General features: G+C 38.6%; 1 protein-coding gene across 1 annotated transcript in view; it reads left to right on the forward strand.

Annotated features, from left to right (window-relative positions):
- Positions 1–18135, forward strand: part of LOC112630994 (uncharacterized protein C10orf67, mitochondrial-like) — a 64408-nt gene extending 46273 nt beyond the window's left edge. The window contains exon 7 of the mRNA XM_025395515.1: positions 17696–18135. Within this exon, the coding sequence (XP_025251300.1) occupies positions 17696–17778 (83 nt within the window). The 3' untranslated portion in view covers positions 17779–18135. The remainder of the gene's footprint in view (positions 1–17695) is intronic.
- The last annotated feature ends 1657 nt before the right edge of the window (positions 18136–19792 follow it).

A 19792-nucleotide genomic window follows, 5' to 3' on the forward strand; every position in this document is an offset into this window, starting at 1 on the left:
CAGCCTTCTGAGTAGTAGCTGGAACTACAGGCACACACCACCACATCAAGCTAATTTCTTTATTTTTTGTAGAGACAGGGTCTCACTATGTTGCCCAGACTGGTCTCAGACTCCTGGGCTCAAGCTATCCTGCTGCCATACGTACCCTTTCAAAGTGCTGGCCATTACAGGCATGAGCCACTGTGCCCAGCCTCCTCTGCTTCTGCAGTAGCTGATTTTCTGCCAGGCATAAGTAAAAAATAAAATCTAGCAATAGTATCAAAACATACAGTATATATTTTGAAAAGAGTAAAGTAAAATATAAAATTTAATTTAAAACAATGTCATATCAGGTGATATGTCCTTCCTAGACCGGTTGAAAATGACTTTTTGTTACTTTTGCAAGTTCTAAAAGTTCTAAACAGAATGAGAAAGTCGAGTGGTACATGCAACATAGAAAGTTTAAGAGACAAATAAATCCTTGTTACTCTAAGGGGATTAAAAGAATGAGATACAATACTATCTGCAACATTTCAAAGCAGTTTTTATGCAGTAGTAATTATCCAAGAGAGCACAGGTAACATTATTAATTTGTTTGCTACTTACTTGTGATAAAATTTGGGATCTGAGCTGCCTATTGTGTACTGTGCACTGCCACAGATTTTATGTACTCAAGAAGACCTTTCTCACAGTCCAGTAATTAGGTGCTATTGACATTGTAATCTTTGGAAATGTTCTTAATGAGCCCAAGAGACACGAATCTTATAGATAAAACCTCAAAGTAACAGTGACTCTTTAAGTGGCTTGTCAGGAAGAGAAAGCTCAAACATCAGTATCTGAAACACAGGAGAAACCCAAATTTAAACCTAGATTACATTGTGTTGTTAATTCTCTGAGACTTCTAGGGAAGAAACATCCAGGGGGTGATCTGAAAAGGGTTTTAAAAGACAGAACAATCATAATATATTAGATATAATTTAAAATCTTCCTTTTCACCCTTTGAAGCTTTGGACCCAAGATGTATTTTCAGTAAGTATATTTTGCACTGATTTATAAAAATAAATATTGTTTGAAAGTGAAGTTCAGTTGCCCCTGTTGTTTTAAGTACAAAAACAAGTTTTAAAATCATGTAAGAAGTTGGAAGTTAGATAAGAAATAAAAAGAAGTTTCAGGCATAAGTGTTAGCATTGGTTTATATATTGTTTCTAGACTGTCAGCTATAATTGATATAATTTGTTAAGGTTTTCAGATTCATATTCAAGTGCATAGTTTTTAATATTACAATGTATATCCAAACAGTATATTTCACATAGAATTGATGGCCATAAAAATGTTAGGAAGAGTTAATCAATGAATTGTGAGTTAAGGACCAGGACTAACCTGATTTACTAAATATAATGTATTACGGGGTCTGTAAATGTTAATGTCACTGCCACCAACTTTTCCATTACTTCCCTTATTGCCATCAGTTACCTATTATTCAAATTTTATATTTCTAGGTTGTGCATGTCATCTTTGTCTTTGAGACTTGAGCTAATTCTCAACCACCTTTTCTTAGGAATTTCCCTTGCTTTTTATACATTTAGAGATATTTTCTATTAATACTTGAGGCATATACTTTAGCATACTAGATGATAAATTAAAACCTGGGGCTGGGCGTGGTGGCTCACACCGTAATCCCAATACTTTGGGAGGCCAAGGCAGGTGGATCTGTTGTGCTCAGGAGTTTGAGAACAACCTGAGCGACATGGGGAAGCCCCGTCTCTACAAAAAAAAAAAAAAAAAAAGCGCCTGGTGTAGTGATGTGCACCCGTAGTCCCAGCTACTAGGGAAGCTGAGGTGGGAAGATCACCTGAGCCCAGGGAGGTGGAGGCTGCAGTGAGCCGTGATGGTGCCACTGCACTTCAGCCTGGGCAACAAAGACCCTGTCTGAAAACAAACAAATAAATAAAAACCTGGAAGATCAGCAGCCTGTCTCTCAAGTTTTCCTTCCAAATACAGTGAATTCCCAATGGTATAGAAATTGGTTAGGATGACCAACTGCATTAGAGAAGTGAAGACAAAAAAAAAAGAGGCTCTCTCTCTAACTCAGGCTCTGTCCATAGGTCAGATTGGGATTGAAAAATGTTAGAAATGAAAAGGGAAGGCAACCCATATGCTTTGAAAATACAGTGTTAATCTTTGAAATAAGTAGGCAGGTAATTACTTTGAATTTGCAAGATCATAAAAATTTAGTAGAAAAAAGGTTAGACTAATACATATTAAAATATCCTTTATTAATTTGATGGACTGTCTTATTTCAGTCTAGTGATGTTTTTAAGCATACATAGACAATATTTCATTTAATAAATACCACTGATCACATTCCTTATCACACCCACACCTAGTGTTTGAAGCTCTCTAAAGCACGAGGCAGGAGACAAGAATGTTTCTGGTGTGTGTCATTAGTCCAGTTAAGCCATGAGTTGGATTCCAGCAGCATCTCTACCCTGTGACAATGATTTCATCCCAAACCTTGCTGCCTGGTTGCAGGCTGATATTATGGTCATTTAAGAAGCATTATAAACCATATAAGCCATTATGGTAGCAGCAAAATGCTGAGAAAGGGTTTAATTAGTGCAGCGATGAGTGGGTATTAACTTTTTAATTTAGGAATGAGTCTGCTGGCAAAATGTTACAGGATATTATACATGGATTCATGCAAATCCATGGGCTTACCGAGGGTACCCTTAACTGAGTTTGACGTGGCATCTTTGTATATGAAAGGTGTCATATTAATATTCCTCTCAGCTGCTGGAACCCCCAGTTTGGAAATTGAAGGAATAAACTGAGATCAGAAGAGTGGTATTTATGAAGCGTCGGCTTCTACAAATGTCACTGGGTTTCAATCTTTAGCTTATCGCATTCCTGGCTTGTTCAACTTCTTTAATCAAAGTTCCCCATCTTCAAATAAACAATCACATGGGAAAAAGGATGTTACAGAAAGGAAGTATTTTGTCTACTATTAAATTCTACACCAATGTAAGCTAGAGTTGATCCAAAAACGATGACATAATTTTATTTATAGACATAATGTAGAAATTTTTTATTAGGAAATATTTCAGATATTCATGGAATACAGAGAATTATATGTTGAACATCACCTGGCTCTATTAGACTTTGCCATGCTTGAGTCATAAAAGTAAGACAGTGAAGACTGAGTTGATACAATTCCTCCTTCTCTACCCAGAGGTAACCACTGCCTTGATTTTAGAGTTTGTCAATCATACATATTTTATATCACTACACACACACACACACACACACACACACACTCATACGTATACATGTACAAATAATTTATAACATAATTTGGCATGTTTTCAAACATTATATCCATGATGGTGGAAGTATGTGTTCTTAATTTTTACCTATAAATGTTTTTGAAATTTATGTATAGTATTTTGCTGTATGTAGCTTGAGTTCATTTATTTTACCTGCTGTATAGTGTATTCCATTGTGCAATATGAATATTCTACAACATATTCATTCTGCTGTTGATGGGAATTCAGAAGATTTTCTGTTTGTTAGATTCATAAATAGCTGCTATTTCTCATAGTGTACATAGCGAGAGGTTCACTAAATACCTGGAAGAGGAGCTGCTGAGTTCTAGTAACTTTAGTAGATAGTGTCAGAATATGCTAATAAATGGTTACACTACTTTACACACATATCAGTAGGTTATGAGTTTGTATTGTTCCATTTTCCTACTCACACTTGGAGTTGCCATATTTTTAATTTTTGCTGTTCTGAAGGGTGTGAAATTGCATTTTATTCTTTTTTTGAAATTCCCTGATAACTAATAAGAATAATTTTTATATGTTTATTAACCATGTTAGTTTCCTCTTCTATGAATTGTTTGGTGCTAGAAGTAGATGATTTTTCTATAATTGGGTGGTTCTTTTTTATAGGAGTCTATACATTCTGAACATTATCTCTTTGTTAGTTTCACGGTTCATAAATATCTTCTTCCTGTCTGTGGCATGTCTTTTAACTTTGCTTTTGATGTCTAGTTGAATCAAATTTTTTAAAAGTTTGTATGTAGTAATATTTTTAATATTTTAATTTATGAATTGTTCTTTGATTGCCTTTCCTGGAAAAAAATCTCCTACTCTAAGCTTATAGAAACAATCCCACATTGTCTTCTAAAAATATTACCAATTTCATTTTCACACTTAGGCCTTTGAAAGCACCAGAATTAATTTTTTTAATTATACTTTAAGTTCTGGGGTACATGTGCAAAATGTGCAGTTTTGTCACATAGGTATACATGTGCCATGCTGGTTTTCTGTACCCATCAGCCCATCACCTACATTAGGTATTTCTCCTAATGCTATCCCTCCCGTATCCCCCACCCCCTGACAGGCCCCTGTGTGTGATGTTCCCCTCCCTGTGTCCGTGTGTTCTCATTGTTCACATCCCACTTATGAGCGAGAACATGTGGTGTTTGATTTTCTGTTCCTGTGTTAGTTTGCTGAGAATGATGGTTTCCAGCTTTATCCATGTCCCTACAAAGGACATGAACTCACCCTTTTTATGGCTGCATAGTACTCCATGGTATATATGAGCCACATTTTCTTTATCCAGTCTATTATTGATGGACATTTGGGTTGGTTCCAAGTCTTTGCTGTGGTGAATAGTGCTGCAATAAACATACATATGCATATGTTTATAGTAGAATGATTTATAATCATTTGGGTATATACCGAGTAATAGGATTGCTGGGTCAAATGGTATTTCTAGTTCTAGATCCTTGAGGAATCGCCACACAGAATTAATTTTTGTAGATGATGTAGTTTTGGAGTCTTTTGTTGCAATAGAATAGCTGATGATCATATCATCATTTACCCTCCCTTTCCCGCCCCCTTCCCTTTTGTAATGCTACCTCTGACATATGCCAAGTCTCCGTGTTGGTAGGAGCTTTTCCTAGGATCTTCATTCTGTGCAAATTACCTACTTGTCTTTTCTACTCAAGTTCCATGAAAAGACTGTTGGTATTTTGATATAAAGATTGATCTGGGAGAATTCACATTTTTATGATATTGAATCCTTCCAGCTATGAATACATTACAACTTTCCATTGATTTGGAGCCTCCTGTATATTTTTAAATTATGTTTTACACTATCTTCATAAAAGGTTTACATATCTTTTATTGAATTTATTCCTGAGACACTTATAGATATAAGTAAATTATACTTTTTGTTGCTATTATGAAAGGAATCATTTTTCTATGATCATTGTAAGTATTTATTATTATTGACTATTTTTATGCTTTTGATCTTATGTTTAACAAACTTGCTGAACTCTGTGGGCCTTATAGCTGAAAAATTTCTTATTTATATTTGGACAATCACATCATCTATAATTTGAAAGACTTGTCTCTTGTATGTACTTTTTTTTTCTTAATGCACTGGCTAGAATTTCCAGTATTGTAATAGAGCAGTCGGTGGCATTCTTTTTTGGTTTCTGTCTCTAACAGGATAGTTTCTGAAGTGTCATCATGAAGTATGATGTTATTGTAGGTTTGTCATAGCTATTCTTTAATCAAGTCACTAAAGTTCTCTCCTATAGCAGGCGCTGAAAGTTGTTTTTTTTTTGTTGTTTTTTTTTGTTTGTTTGTTTGTTTTTTTTTGAGACGGAGTCTCGCTCTGTCGCCCAGGCTGGAGTGCAGTGGCGGGATCTCAGCTCACTGCAAGTTCCGCCTCCCGGGTTTACGCCATTCTCCTGCCTCAGCCTCCCGAGTAGCTGGGACTACATTAGCTGGGACTACAGGCGCCCGCCACCTCGCCCGGCTAGTTTTTTGTATTTTTTAATAGAGACGGGGTTTCACCGTGTTAACCAGGATGGTCTTGATCTCCTGACCTCGTGATCCGCCCGTCTCGGCCTCCCAAAGTGCTGGGATTACAGGCTTGAGCCACCGCGCCCGGGCAGGCGCTGAAAGTTTTTATAACAAATTGATGGCTAAGCTTTACCTGGTTTTCCCCCCCTTTACCTATTAAGCTGATAATTGTGATCATTCTCCTTTTATCTGTTAATGTTGAAATATATCAATACATTTTCTCATGTTAAATTATACTTGTATTTCTTAACTTTTGTGTTCATAATTAATTTTAATTTTCTGGTCTTTTATGTAGAATTTTTCTTCTGAGTTTGGTCTATAATTTTTTTCCCTGAATTCCCATTATCTAGTTTGGATATAAAGGCTATACTCGACTCAGTAGGAAGGATTAGATTCTTCTACCTCTTCTTTCAGATGATTAAAGTTAGTATATAATAGGTATCTCAGCTGAGCATGGTGGCTCAGGCCTGTAATCCCAGCACTTTGGGAGACAGAGGCAGGTGGATCATGAGGTCAGGAGTTTGAGACCAGACTGACCAACATGTTGAAACCCTGTCTCTACTAAAAATACAAAAATTAGCTGGGTGTGGTGGCGCACACCTGTAATCCCAGCTACTCAGGAGGCTGAGGCAGGAGAATTGCTTGAACTCAGGAGGCAGAGGCTGCCGTGAGCTGAGTCACGCCACTACACTCCGGCCTGGGCAACAGAGTGAGACTCTGTCTCAAAAAAAAAAAAAAGATATCTCTTCTTTGATGGTGTGAAAAATTTGTGAAACTGGACCTAGTGTCCTTTGTGAAGGTGAGAGATATTTTCAAATACAAATTTAGTTTCTTTAATAGCTGTTAGTGTTTTTTTTTTAAATTAAGTCAATTGCAGCAACATTTTTTCTAGACAATCCATTTGATCTAGGTTTTCAAACACATTGAAATAAACTTGTTCATTGTATTCTCCCATTAATTCTAAAATATCTGTAATTATGCCCCTTTTCTGCCCCTGATGTTTTCTTTTTTCTGAGACAGAGTCTTGGTCTGTTGGCCAGGCTGGAGTACAGTGGCAAGATCTCAGCTCACTGCAATCTCCGCCTCCCAGGTTCAAGTGACTCTCTTGCCTCAGCCTCCCAAGTAGCTGGGATTACAGGTGTGTGCCACCATGCCCAGCTAATTTTTATATTTTTAGTAGAGACACGGTTTCGCCATGTTGTCCAGACTGGTCTCGAACTCCTGACATCAAGTGATCCACCCACCTCAGCCTCTCAAAGTGCTGGGATTACAGGCTTGAACCACTGCCCCCAGCCTCTCCCTGATGTTGTTTTATATATTTACCATATGTTTGTTCTTAATACTGTCAAAGTGTTATATAATTTTTAGTCTTTTCTAAAGTGCTAAGTTTTGGTTTATTAATTTGCTCTACTTTTTTTTGGTTGTTGGATTTTTGTGTTTCTCTGCTGTTTCCTTCTATTTTTAAAAGATATTTCTGTTTTTTTCCTCTAGCTTACTCATTTTTATTACATATTAATAAATGCATTTATGACTCTAAAAATGCTTTCGTTGCATCCGGTAAATTTTGACAGCACTTTCACTGTTGCTTGACTCTAAATATTTTATTCCATCATGATCGTGTCTTTAACAGAGAGATTTTTAAATATGCTTTGTTGAGATTGCTTTACCTTTAATTAATGACTCCTAAGTTCCTTGTAACCTTTCTATTAGCTCATCTTATTAATTTGGCAGTTCAGACATTCTTTATTCGTCTAATTTATTGTATGCGTAATCTCTTATGTTTTCTGAAAGAGAAATATAAAAACATCTCTCTATGACTGAAGATTGATCAGTTTCTCTTAGTAATTCTGTCAGTTTTTTGTTATACTAAGTTTTAAGGCTATGTTAATTGCTTCCTAATTTGTCATATTTTTTCTTGTGGATTGTTGCATGCACTGGCCTCTTTAACCCTGGTGTGGCCGGGTATGGTGGTACACGCCTGTATTCCCAGAGACTCAGGAGGCTGAGGCAGGAATGTCTTTGATGTCTTAAATTCTATTGTATCTTGTATCAATAACATTATAATAGTTTTCGTATTAGTAATATTTGCATTGTATTTTTTTCATTTTTTTCAATATTTTTATGATTCTTTATATTGGATTTTTCTCTTTTTAAGCAACTTAAAATGATACCTTTTTCTTTTTAATTCTTTTTGATAATAGCTACTTTTTAACAGGAGAGTTTATTGTTTACAGTTGTGATTATTGATATATTTGGACTTATTTTTATTACCTTGTCTTTGTATTTTCTGATATTTTGCTTTACTTTCTATTCTTTCTTGCTTTCTTTTAGGTTGATAACATTTTCTGTATTTTATTGTTCCCCCATGCTGATTTGAAAGCTGAAAGCTGTGTTTCTTTTCTTTTATTGTATATGTTTATATATGCATATGTTTTAATATATGTGTATGTTTAGGAGTATCATTACTTCAATAATTTGCTTTGTGAGGGCCTGTTAATGGTAAATTCTGTTTGCCTTCAATTTTACCTCACTCTTAATGGTAATTTAGCAAGACCTGAAATTCTAGGTTGGCAGTTATTCTTTCCTCCACATTTTCTTATTGTATCATCACTATTGAGCCTCTACTTAGGATTATAAGAAGTCTGGTGTCAATTTTCTAATCATTTGTAGTTATTTAATGTTTTCTTTATGGTGTTCAATGTATTCAATGATGTATTTATCTTTGTCAGTATTCATGATGAAATTTGGATCTGATGATTCATGTGTTTCTTTACTTCTAGAAATTTCTCAGCTACTACCTTTTCAAATATTTCTTGTACATTTTCTATGCTTCTATATTTCTTCTGAAGCACCTCTCAATCTCTCTTCCATGCCTCCAATCTACAGTTTCTAATTTTTCTTGGTTGTGCGTATGGGTGAATTCTTCAGTAGTACCTTCCAACTTTCAAATTCTCTCTTCAGCTATGCCAGTTTATCCCATGTTTTAGTGTTTCATTTTAGTGACTCTTTTATTTCCAAAAATTTTAATTGGTTCTTTTTCAAAGCCACTGTTCTTGTTTTACTCTGGGCTATCTTGTATCATAATTTGTTTTTCCCTTTTTATGATAATTATCATTAAACATGAGCTCTTTAAACATACTAAGCATAGTTTTAAAATCTTTGTCATACTGTTTCATCAACTTAAATTTACCTGGAGTGAATTCATGTTCTGACAGCTTATCTTGCTTTTGTCCTGCCTAGGGTTCTATCCCGTTTATTTTGGAACTTAGGTTTGCATGCTCAAGTCTGTCTGTCTCTCTCTCCCTCTTGATGCAATATTTCCTGAATATAGTTCTGTGACTGCTTCTTGTACCTCTCTCACTCCCAGTTAACAGCCAGTTCTTATAAGTTTGGGGGTGCCTACTTTGCTGTGACATGAAGGGTCCTGAAGACTCCAAGGCAGCAGGTGGTCTAGCTCAGTTCCTCTGCACGAAGTGAGTCTGTGCCCTCTAACCTTCCCAGGCTCATAGCTTACTACAAAGCCATAGCCCAGGTTAAAAACTGTTATTGTTGTTGTTGTTGTTGTTTCTCAACTTTCTTTCATTAAAGCTTCTGCCTTCAAGAAGTGAATTTGTTCTTCCACACAGCATGAAGCACATTTAGCTTCTGTTACCAAATACAAGTTTTATTCTTGACCATCAGGATGGGTTTCTGCAGCTGAAACAAAGAGACCTGTGGTTTGGGCTATGTATTCCTTCACTAAGGCTGCCATAACAAGCTACTGCAAACCAGGTGGCTTCAACCACAGAAATTAATATTCTCACAGTTCTGGAGGCTGGAAGTCTGAAACCAAGGTGAGGTTGGTTTATTCTGAGGACTGCAAGGGAGAATCTGTCCCGTGACTGTCTCCTAGCTTCTGGTAGCCCTGAGTTTCCTTTACTTGTAGACGACATTCTCCCTGTGTCTTTGCATTGCCTTCCCTCTACCTACCTCTCTACTTTCAAATTCCTCCTTTTTATAAGGACACAGACATATTGGGTTAAGGTCCACCCTAATGACCTCATCTTAATTTGGTCATCTGCAAAGACCCTATTTCTAAATAAGCTCACATTTATAGGTACTGGAGGTTAGGACTTCAGCATCTTTGGGGAGACACAATTCAATTCCTAACAGGCTGGCTCATTACTTCACATTTCATTACAAGAGACATGTTTATCTTGTTCTGCCAATATGTCTTTTTGTTTTTCTTTCTAAATTTTATCTATCAGGCCCATATGGAGTCCTAAATCATGAATTCACTATACCATTGTTCTCTCTTCTTCCCCCACCAAAAAAATCCTACGGGTTCAAATCAGTTCTCTTCCTATTCTGGATGAAAGAACTTTCATTTGATTCCTACCTTATTTTATATATTGTAAGAACACTTCACCTTTGTAAACAACTGCACAGTTATTGTTATCCCATGTATCCAAAGCGTACATTAAGTGTCAGTCATTTTTTAAAAGAACACTTTTAAAGTCTCAGTTTTATCTTCGTAGAAGTCTTTTCCTTGTGTATCCTGTCTGTGACCTAGGCAGTCAGTTGCCTTCTCTGGAAAAGCGTGTGTTACGATGCTTTTGAATTGTTGAATTGTGATCCCCCCCATACACACACACCGCCTCACAAAAATATGTTGAGACTTTAACCCCAGGCTCTTATGATTGTAATCTTATTTAGAAATAGAGTCTCTGCAGATGTAGTTAAGCCAAGGTCTTCCAGGTAAACTCAATTCAATATAACTAGTGTCAAAGAGGAACACATCCTGTGAAGACACAGACTCACAGGGAGACACCATGTGATGACAGAGACAGAGACTGGAGTGATGCAACCACAGGCCAAGGAATGACAAGGATTGGTGGCCATGACCTGAAGCTAGGAGGAGGCAAGGAAGGATTCCACCCAGGGTCTCAGGGGAAGGCATGGCCCTACAAATTTCGAACACCTTGATTTTGAACTTCTAGCCTCCAGAACTGTGAGACAGTTCATTTCTGTTGGTTTCAGCCACCCAGTTTGTGCTACTTTGTTATGGCAGCTCTAGCAAGCAAATACAAGGTGACAATTTAATAACTTCTATGGCATCACATTAAATAATTGATACCCACTATTCCAAATGAGTTCAGTGGCAGTATGTTTTCAGTTTGTATTAAGACTTAGGGTAAGGAGTTCTGCCATTCAGTGCCCACCGTAAGAGAGATATGTTCCCTTGATCAGTTAGAAAGCTAGTTCTTTCAAGCTTCAACATATATTCTAGCATTAAGGAATCAAATGTGACAAGGCTTGTGTATAAATGTGCCTGCCACTTTCCTGGCCGTTAGCAAGTGATCTATATATGTTTGCTAAAACTGAGTCTGAGGCCAGGCATGGTGGCTCACACCTGTAATCTTCCCAGCACTTTGGGAGGCTGAGCTGGGTGGATCACTTGAGGCCAGGAATTCAAGACCAGCCTGTCCAACATGTTGAAACCCCATCTCTACTAAAAATACAAAAATTAGCCAGGCATGGTGGCAGGCGTCTGTGGTCCCAGCTGCTTGGGAAGCTGAGGTGGGAGGATCACTTGAACCCAGGCAGTAGAGGTTACAATGAGTCGAGATCACACCACAGCATTCCAGCCTACGTGACAGGGCAAGATTTCGCCTTGAAAAGGAAAAAAAAAAAATCTGAGTCTGAGGTTAACTTCATTTAGACTCCTGATTTCATGAACTTAGGTTATGGTCTCACAATATCCCTATTTGTCCTGGAGAACACCACCATGTCCAGTACTCTCTTCCATAAACACGCCCATGCCTCCTTTTCTTCCTCTCTCCTTTGCTTCCTCTGCAAGCAGCTGCCCTCTGCCCCCCTTCCCTTTGATGTGAACCCGCCTGAGGGAAATCAAAACCTGCTTGCTACCCTTCTCTGGCTCCAGTTTCCTCCACTTTCCTCCTGGCTTCATTGCCCTCTGGCACTGCCATCCACTGGGTCACCAGAATTTGTCAAATGGCAAATACAATTTCTAGTCCTCATCTCACTTGACCTCACCCCAGGATTTTGTTACTGCTAAGCATTCCTTAATTTTTTATTTATTTATTTATTTTTTTGCCAACGTCTGGCTGTATTGCCCAAGCTGGAGTGCAGTGGTGCAATCTCGGCTCACTGCAACCTCCACCTCCTGGGCTAAAGTGATCCTCCCACTTCAGCCTCCCAAGTAGTTGGGACCACAGGTGTGCACCACCACGCCCAGTAAGTTTTTGTATTTTTGGTAGAGACAAGGTTTCGCCATGTTGCCCAGTCTGGTCTCGAGCTCCTGAGCTCAAGCAATCCACATGCCTCGGCCTCCCAAAGTGCTGGGATTACAGGCGTGAGCCACTGTGCCTGGCCCCTTAAATTTTTTGTGAATAGCTCTATTGAGATATAATTGACAAATAAAAATTATATATACTTAAGTGAAATGATCACCACAGTCAAGCTAACTGGCATATTTATAATTTCACCATTTTCTTCCTCTCCCTTTCTTTTTCCTTCATCCTTCTCCCTCCTCCTCCTTTTATGATGAGAACACTTAAGAGCTACCTACCCTCTTAGCGAATTTCAAGTATACAATACAGTATTGTTAACTATAGTTACTCTGCTGTACATTAGATCTTCAGAATTTATTCATCTCACATAACTGAAACGTTGTATCCTTCACCTTAATTCTCAAAACGCTCTCCTCTTGACTTCCAAGACATCAACCTGTCCTGGTTCTCCTCCTCCTATTCAGAGTGCCCTTCTCAGTCTCTCCTGGTTGATCAGTTTTGCCCCAGCTCTGTGTCTTCAATGTTGAGGTTGCTAATTATTTTATATTTCACTTCACTTTTTCACACTGTTATTTCCTGCTGAATCCTTCAGCAGATCTCTGTGGCTTTCAAGATAAAATCAAGTTCTTCAGTTTTGCCTACAAGACCATTCATAACCCCTGCCTCTCCCTTATGTGAGCTTTCTAACCTGGTGGTCACAAATGACTTGCAGTTCCCTGCTGTTTCATGCTGTCCCAAGGACATGTTCCTGCACACATGCCTTCGTCTAGGTGGTGGGTCTTCTGCCTGGTCTCGCTGAGCTTCTATGTTCAGCTGGTCATTGATGGCCTTGTGCTGGCTGTCTGCTGGGGTGACAGGGGTAACCAGACCTCATGTCTCTCATTATCAAGTAAGCTAAATCAGGCTTGCTTTCATGATGGTCTCAGAGTTCTCCAGAACAGCAAGAGAGCAGGCTCCAATGCACAAGGATTGTTCAGGTCTCTGCTGGGGTCACATTTGCTCTTGTCCCATTAGCCAAAGCAAGTCACAGGGCCAAGACCAGAGTCAATGTGTGAGGGAACTGCCAAGGCTGTGGATAATAAGTGGAACACACTACTTAGCCTTCTAGGTTTTACCTTCTGTTTGTTAATCCATTCACTCATTCATTCCACAGTCTTTATGAATACCTAAGCAAACCCTAGGCGAGGCACTGAGGATACAGAGATTTTTCTCAGTGCCTGGAATTTATGTTCTAAGACAGTCACTCAATGACTAGCACATTCTGTAAAAGTCAGACCAGGATTTGTGGAAGTCCCATGAGGTAAGGTGGGCCTCAGGAGGTCTGTCTGCATTCTTCACCATTTCTGCAGAAATCGCTACCTTGCTATTCAGAATTATATATTAATAACCACTTTTCCCATAAGAATAATCAGAAACCAAGATACAGAAACAAAATTTTAAATATTTTCAGTGTGTATGTTTTTAAAACCATGACTGAAATGCTACTGCATTTCTTTGGGAACCGATAAATTCAAGCATAAAACTGTGTGATAACAGCATTTCCACTAAATATGCAGATGTCAAGGTGTGTTACAGGTGAGTTACAGGAGCAGTTAACATTTCAATCCTTAGGCTCCAAATTGTTCACTTGTTCATAAGAAAAAATAGCTGCTTGTAACTTCAAATTCATATGTGCAAAAATTGCATAGACCAAACGTTCAAATGAAAATCCTGTTAGAGACAACTACCTAAAGCTTCCATATTAAGAGTGTTTATTTTTCTCTAGGATTAGAACAGATTGCATTGGCAGCCCGGTCTTTCATAAAGAGGGGGGTGGGGAATAGACTTGGGCCTTCATTTTCTCACAAAAGGCACAATGTGAAGCGCATCTGTGAACATTGCATAATTTGTTATGTTCTACAAAGAGGTGGGTTTTTGTTGTACACATACCAAAGCTGTTTGGTCCCATTTCACCAGTGATCTCTATTCAGGTCCAGAAAAGAAATTGGCCTCAGAAGAGTGAAAGGAAAGTAAATTTTTCTTTAAAAATTAGATACAGATTATCACTTCAAAATGCAGGAGGGAATTTTACAAGTGCCGGTGTACTGATTAGCTTTCCAATGGACATCCAGCCCTTTATTAAACACATGCTAGCTGTGGTCAACTGTGACCGATGTGGTTTATTACTCTCCAGAAGGGCTGAACTGAAATCACCCATCTAATTTAATTGAGAAATGTTGGATGAACTTGAACTGTTTCATGGACATGAATGACCAGAGAATTTATTTGATGAGACATTAAAGGCTGAATACGGTAACTATCTCTTTGATAGTTTAGTACAGTCTATTCATTTGTTCATTAGCATGTCTTTCATATTTTTCATTACTACCTGAGCAACCTAAATGAAAAAGGCAAAAAAATAAAAGTTTTTGTACAGCATCATTACAAAAATTACCAACCTTCCCTTTATTGGTAAATATTCGTGACCGCTTTTAATGTAGTTAACACTTTTCAAAGTGACATCAGCTTTCCAGTAAAGGAAGTTCACAGTAATTAAATGGTGAAAAACATTAATAAGTCCACTGGGATTTTTCATATGATAGTCCCTAAATTATTTTCAAAATGTTGGCTTCTGACTTCCTTCATTAAGACAAAAAAAAAAAAAAGCCTTTAAGAAGTTGGCATGTTATTCACCAAACAAGCCCCTTTGCATTTTCTTGTAAACTGGGCAGTGTGAGCTATAATTGGTGACCTCACAATGAAACATTTATAGTAACTTTATCAAGTGTATGGCACAGAGGTGGCATCAGATGACAGTGCTTTCTCTTCATGTGTGTCTGCTAACATTTAAGGTAGATTCTGCTTTTTTTCCAATGACTAATGCTGGGGCATAACTTGGAGATATATACCTTTTTAAAACTATATTAAAATATTATATATTTTAAATTATCCACAGAAAGTCAGAGCTGGAAACTCAAAGAATAAATTACAAAATCACACTTCATGTAACTAGTGACTCTTTAAATGAAATTTTTCATTGAAACTTTGTCATTAAAATAGAAAGGGCTTTGGCTGTGCCCATACAAGCATAATAAATTGTATATGTTTGTGATACTGAATGACTTTTACCCATATGCTGCACTGCAAAGCTACATGAATGAGGCATTTACCAAATCAAGCCCACCACATTAAACAGAAAAACAATCTTTATTCATGGTAACTTATCAGTTTCAATTAATCAACCCTAACAATGGAAATTCTGATGTGTTCAAGCAACTTGAAAGCAATAGGTCATCTCCAGGGCAGCATTGTTGTGTCTTTGTGCTGAAGGTTTCAAACAAAGCAACATCTTCAATAAATACACATGCATATACATACATACATGTGCATATATATACATACAAATGGACAGTTACAGCTGAGCCCTGTGGTGCCAACAAAAATGCATGTGTATTGTTTATTATTTTTATCATAGCACATGTAATTGTTTTCCCTCAAGTATTACTTTTTGAGCTCTGCAAATTTAAACAAAAGGAAAGAAATTTCCATTGGATGACCATCCTTTCAGTTTCTGTACTGCTATGTGAATAGCATTGTGCAAACCATTCCATTGGTTTTGAAAAGGGGTAACCATTGGTTTGATTTGGTTACACGGTTTAGTAAAGAGCTCCCTCCCACTGCCTTAGGGTCTGTGAAAGGTCTGTGACCTGTTTAGAACTGCCAAGTGAAATGTCATGTCGCCCCTCCCAAATGGGAGTATCTGCATTCATTTGATCAGTATAAAAAATGATTGGGGATGGCGAGATCAGTGCTTTTGAATTGCAATTTATAGCAGTTTACAAAAATGCACATTGTTGGAAAAGAAAACATGGAAGTGTTTCTTTCTAAATTGCATTACCTGTGAAATGTCATTAGTCTTTTAAGGATATTTACATCCTTTTTTTTTATTATTATTTAGGAGACTTACTTCAACTAAAGCAAATCAGAATTTTATTACGTTATGATTTTTTTAACTTGTATTTTGGTTTTAGTGATAGAATTTTTAAAAAAGGAATGTTTCTGAGTTATTCATATAAACATAATTTATCATGTCCATTTATTGATTTTCTAAGATAATCTTTGTTAATGAGTTGTATTACTAGAAGATTCTTAATTATCTTTCCCAGATTGTTCAGGAGATTTATTTGTTGGTAAATTCCTTGTCTGCTGATTTCTAATAGACTAAAATCTCCAGTATATTTAACTCTAGCAAGTTTCCACTATTCCTTCAACATTGTACTACCAGAACTTCTTTGTAAGATGTGTACTTTTCTAAATTATGGAACCCGTTGACTCATCTACATGTATGCATAGTTTTATAAAAGGGAATTTCATTTCTTTTCGTTAAGTGTGCAAAAGAATACACGAAGCTTATCCAGAAAGTTTAGGTAGCCTGTTCAAGTTCGTAAAGACTGAATGAAGCCTCCTGGAGTTTTTGGGGTGCAGAAAACAAGGCCCTTTTTGCTATTTCCAGGCATCTCACAAGCTCCGTATCTTTATGGCAGTGCGTAGTATTGGACATTACTTTAAAGAAAGCTTTGAGTAAGAAAAGTTACCTTGGGAAAAGGCCCTTGGGGCTTTCCTGGTTGGTACTCGACTAGAAAAAGAACGGCCCTTCTGCAGAAAAGACTTGACCCAGATAGGCTCTGGAGCACTCCACTTTGAACCTCCCAACCATTGAAATCCGAGGTTGTCACGTTTTTATCTTTGTTCATGTTAAGCCTTGGAATGACAGCCTGGCTCCTCTGTGTTCCCCTCTCCCATTGCCTGGCTGTAAGTGTCCACATTGACACCTACCGGTGACCGCAGGCTGCAATGCTTTGTTGCCTTCTCCACGCTCCCGGCTTTCAGTGGGATTAGCCCAGGGCCTTTGTTCCCCTTCAAAGCTGGAACATCACATCCCATGTTGTGGCTTTCCTGTCTCAGACCCCCAACGCTTTCCTCACAATTTACGCACCAGGTAAATGTTCCTCCCCACAGGGCAGAGAGCCCAAACCATTGAGGTTGGGGGTGGGGACATCTTCCCATTCCCCAGTTTCAGAGCCCAGGGCCAATGTGGTTTTCTTTCCTTCTCATTCATAATTTTCTATTTCACATGGAAGAAAGATTGCAAAGCAAATGGAAATTTAAATCTTGGAAAAATCAAATCCCTGGGTCCAAACACAGACAACTCTTCCCACTTTTTTTTATTCTGTTACAATGGCTTCAGTAGAATGTTGAGTACAGGCCTTTATCAGGGGCAGCTAAGACCATTCCTGCAGTCTGGGGCTGCTGGAGAGCTGCAGACTGTCTCAGAGCAAAGCTTGGCTGGCACACGCTGTCTAGAAGGCCAAGGATAATCTGCCTGCCTGCCCTACCTCCTTCACCACCTCTCTTCCAGGTTCCTGAAGAGGCTCCCAGCTAGGGCCAGGGCTGGGAGCACCCACTAAAAAGATGATGCAAAATGCTATGGGGGAAGAGTGGGGAGTGGTTTGTGTATGGTAAGTAAAACAAAGTTTATGTCTGTCCACCTTTCTTCACGTTTAGGGAAGTTGTCGGAATCCCCAAAAGAAGAGTCCTTGGAGGAAGCACCCATGCGCCAGAGCAGCCCCGCGGAGACTGTTGATTAACTGAGCAGAAGCCTGGGCTGCACAGACGGGGCCACAGAAAGAGTGGCCTCACCATCCTGGTGTAAGGTGCCTCCCTCTCAAAGGATACTATCTCCAAGGATTTTCTAAACTAATTGTTTAATCTTTCCAGATTATGTACATTAACCAGCACTGTGCTGGAATAAACCTCAATGCGTGCCTTATGCGCCCTCCTTTCCACGCCTTTAAGGAAAGCGCTGACTGGTGCTGGGTGAGCAGGGCGCACCGACCCTGCGGGGCGACCACATCCATTCAGGTGCTCCCGGGACTCAGAAGAGCCCAGGCGTCTAAGAGTGGGAAGGAACGGACTTTAATTAAAAAGTTTGACTCCCTCTCTAATTCATACAGTCTTTCTATACCAAAAACATCAACCTAATTTGCTGTCTCCTCACCCAATAACTAGTCCCCATGAAGGTGGGTCATAAAGACTAGAGGGAGATCGTACATTTCCTCAAGGAAGATTCATTCTTATCTTACGTCGGCACAGGGCACCTAGCCGCATCTTAAAGACTGTCAGAAATTCTTTAATAAGTAGGGAAACTCTTTGGAGTTTTGCTTCCTGGTAAGGATGCAAACCAAGATTCTGCTGAATGCCAGACACCGTTTACCAAAAGGCGGGTTTGCTTTTCTTCCATGCGTAATGTCCAACTTGGTTCTTTCTATTCCCCTAACTACAAGTAAGGCCTTGTTAAGAGCCTGTATCTGAATTGTAGGCTCTGGATTACAGAATTCTAAAGTTATTTATTAAGTCTCAAGAAATATATTTATGGTAGTTGTCACATAAAGCTGATATACTTTAGTTCAAAAGAAAGCTGCAGAGGCGATTTATTTGTGCGTAAAAGGAACACGATTTAATTGGAGAGAGACATGTTATTTTCAACGCAAGTACACAGGATGGTACAGCGCTGTGGAGCATTGTTCGAGCTTCATCTACTATGCACTATATGCCGCTGTCTCCAAAGGAGTGTTGCCCTAGAAACTTGTTTTAAATCTGCTGCTATATATCAACACCTTGTTTTAGCAGTCCTTGGCTGAATTACAGTTACACAGTTTGGCGCTTCTTTCAAATTTCCTCCCATCAGTTTGGCTAAAGAAAGGAATTTTTCTCCTTTAGAAATGAATTGGCTTAATTAGTAAGTAGATTAATGGCAATTGCTGGTGAGTTGGTTTCCAGCAGAGTTTCACCAGAGAGGGTTAATCGGAGTCAGGTCTGGAATCTTTCCCAGAACTGGCTGCCAGCCATTTCCACCAACCAATCAACCCTACAAGAAACGGAGGAAATGAAATAAAATTTGTATCCTCTGTGCCATCGTCCTGGACAGAAATTCCTTGAAAGCAGCCTCCTGGTTGGGTGCAATATCAAACTGCTTCATTTCAGCGCTTTAATAGAAACTTGAACCTTCAAGATTTATCTGGATACCAAAGCAGAGTTTCAAATGGCACAACAAAGGTCTCCACAGAACCCTGGAGGTATTGGAAATTTCTGAGGCTCTCAGCCAATGTCAGGTTGGGAGAAATTGCAGATCACCCAGGTCCTGCCCTATATCTGTTGTCCATCAGAAGCCCTTCAAAAGTTTTGCTGTACGTTTTGCATCCTTTTTACTTATTTTTTTCCCATAGTAATGAAAATGCATTCATAGTTTAACTTGCAGCTGCATTAGTCTTGCAAAAAAAAAAAAAAAAAAAATCCCTGCTGAGAAATGCATATAATAGGAAAAACAGATCGGCTGGACAGCAGTGTAATTAATGCCAGAAAGGGCTGAGGCCGGTTTCATAGTTTGTCTTTTGAGGATATCAAGACGAGACCTGGTGAAAAATGACGCATGCTTTAGCATTTCAGAAAGCTGGCAACTGGCAGCGCTTTTCCTTTTTTCTTTGACTTTCTGCCGCGGAACAAAGAGGTCCGCAGAACTAGCTAGGTTGTAATGAGTTCTATGTCCCTAGCACATTAAGTGCATCATGGAAACATATTGTATCGAAATAGTTTGGAGGAGAA

This window comes from Theropithecus gelada, chromosome 9 (genome assembly GCF_003255815.1).
Source record: "Theropithecus gelada isolate Dixy chromosome 9, Tgel_1.0, whole genome shotgun sequence".
In the NCBI taxonomy this organism is placed as follows: domain Eukaryota; kingdom Metazoa; phylum Chordata; class Mammalia; order Primates; family Cercopithecidae; genus Theropithecus; species Theropithecus gelada.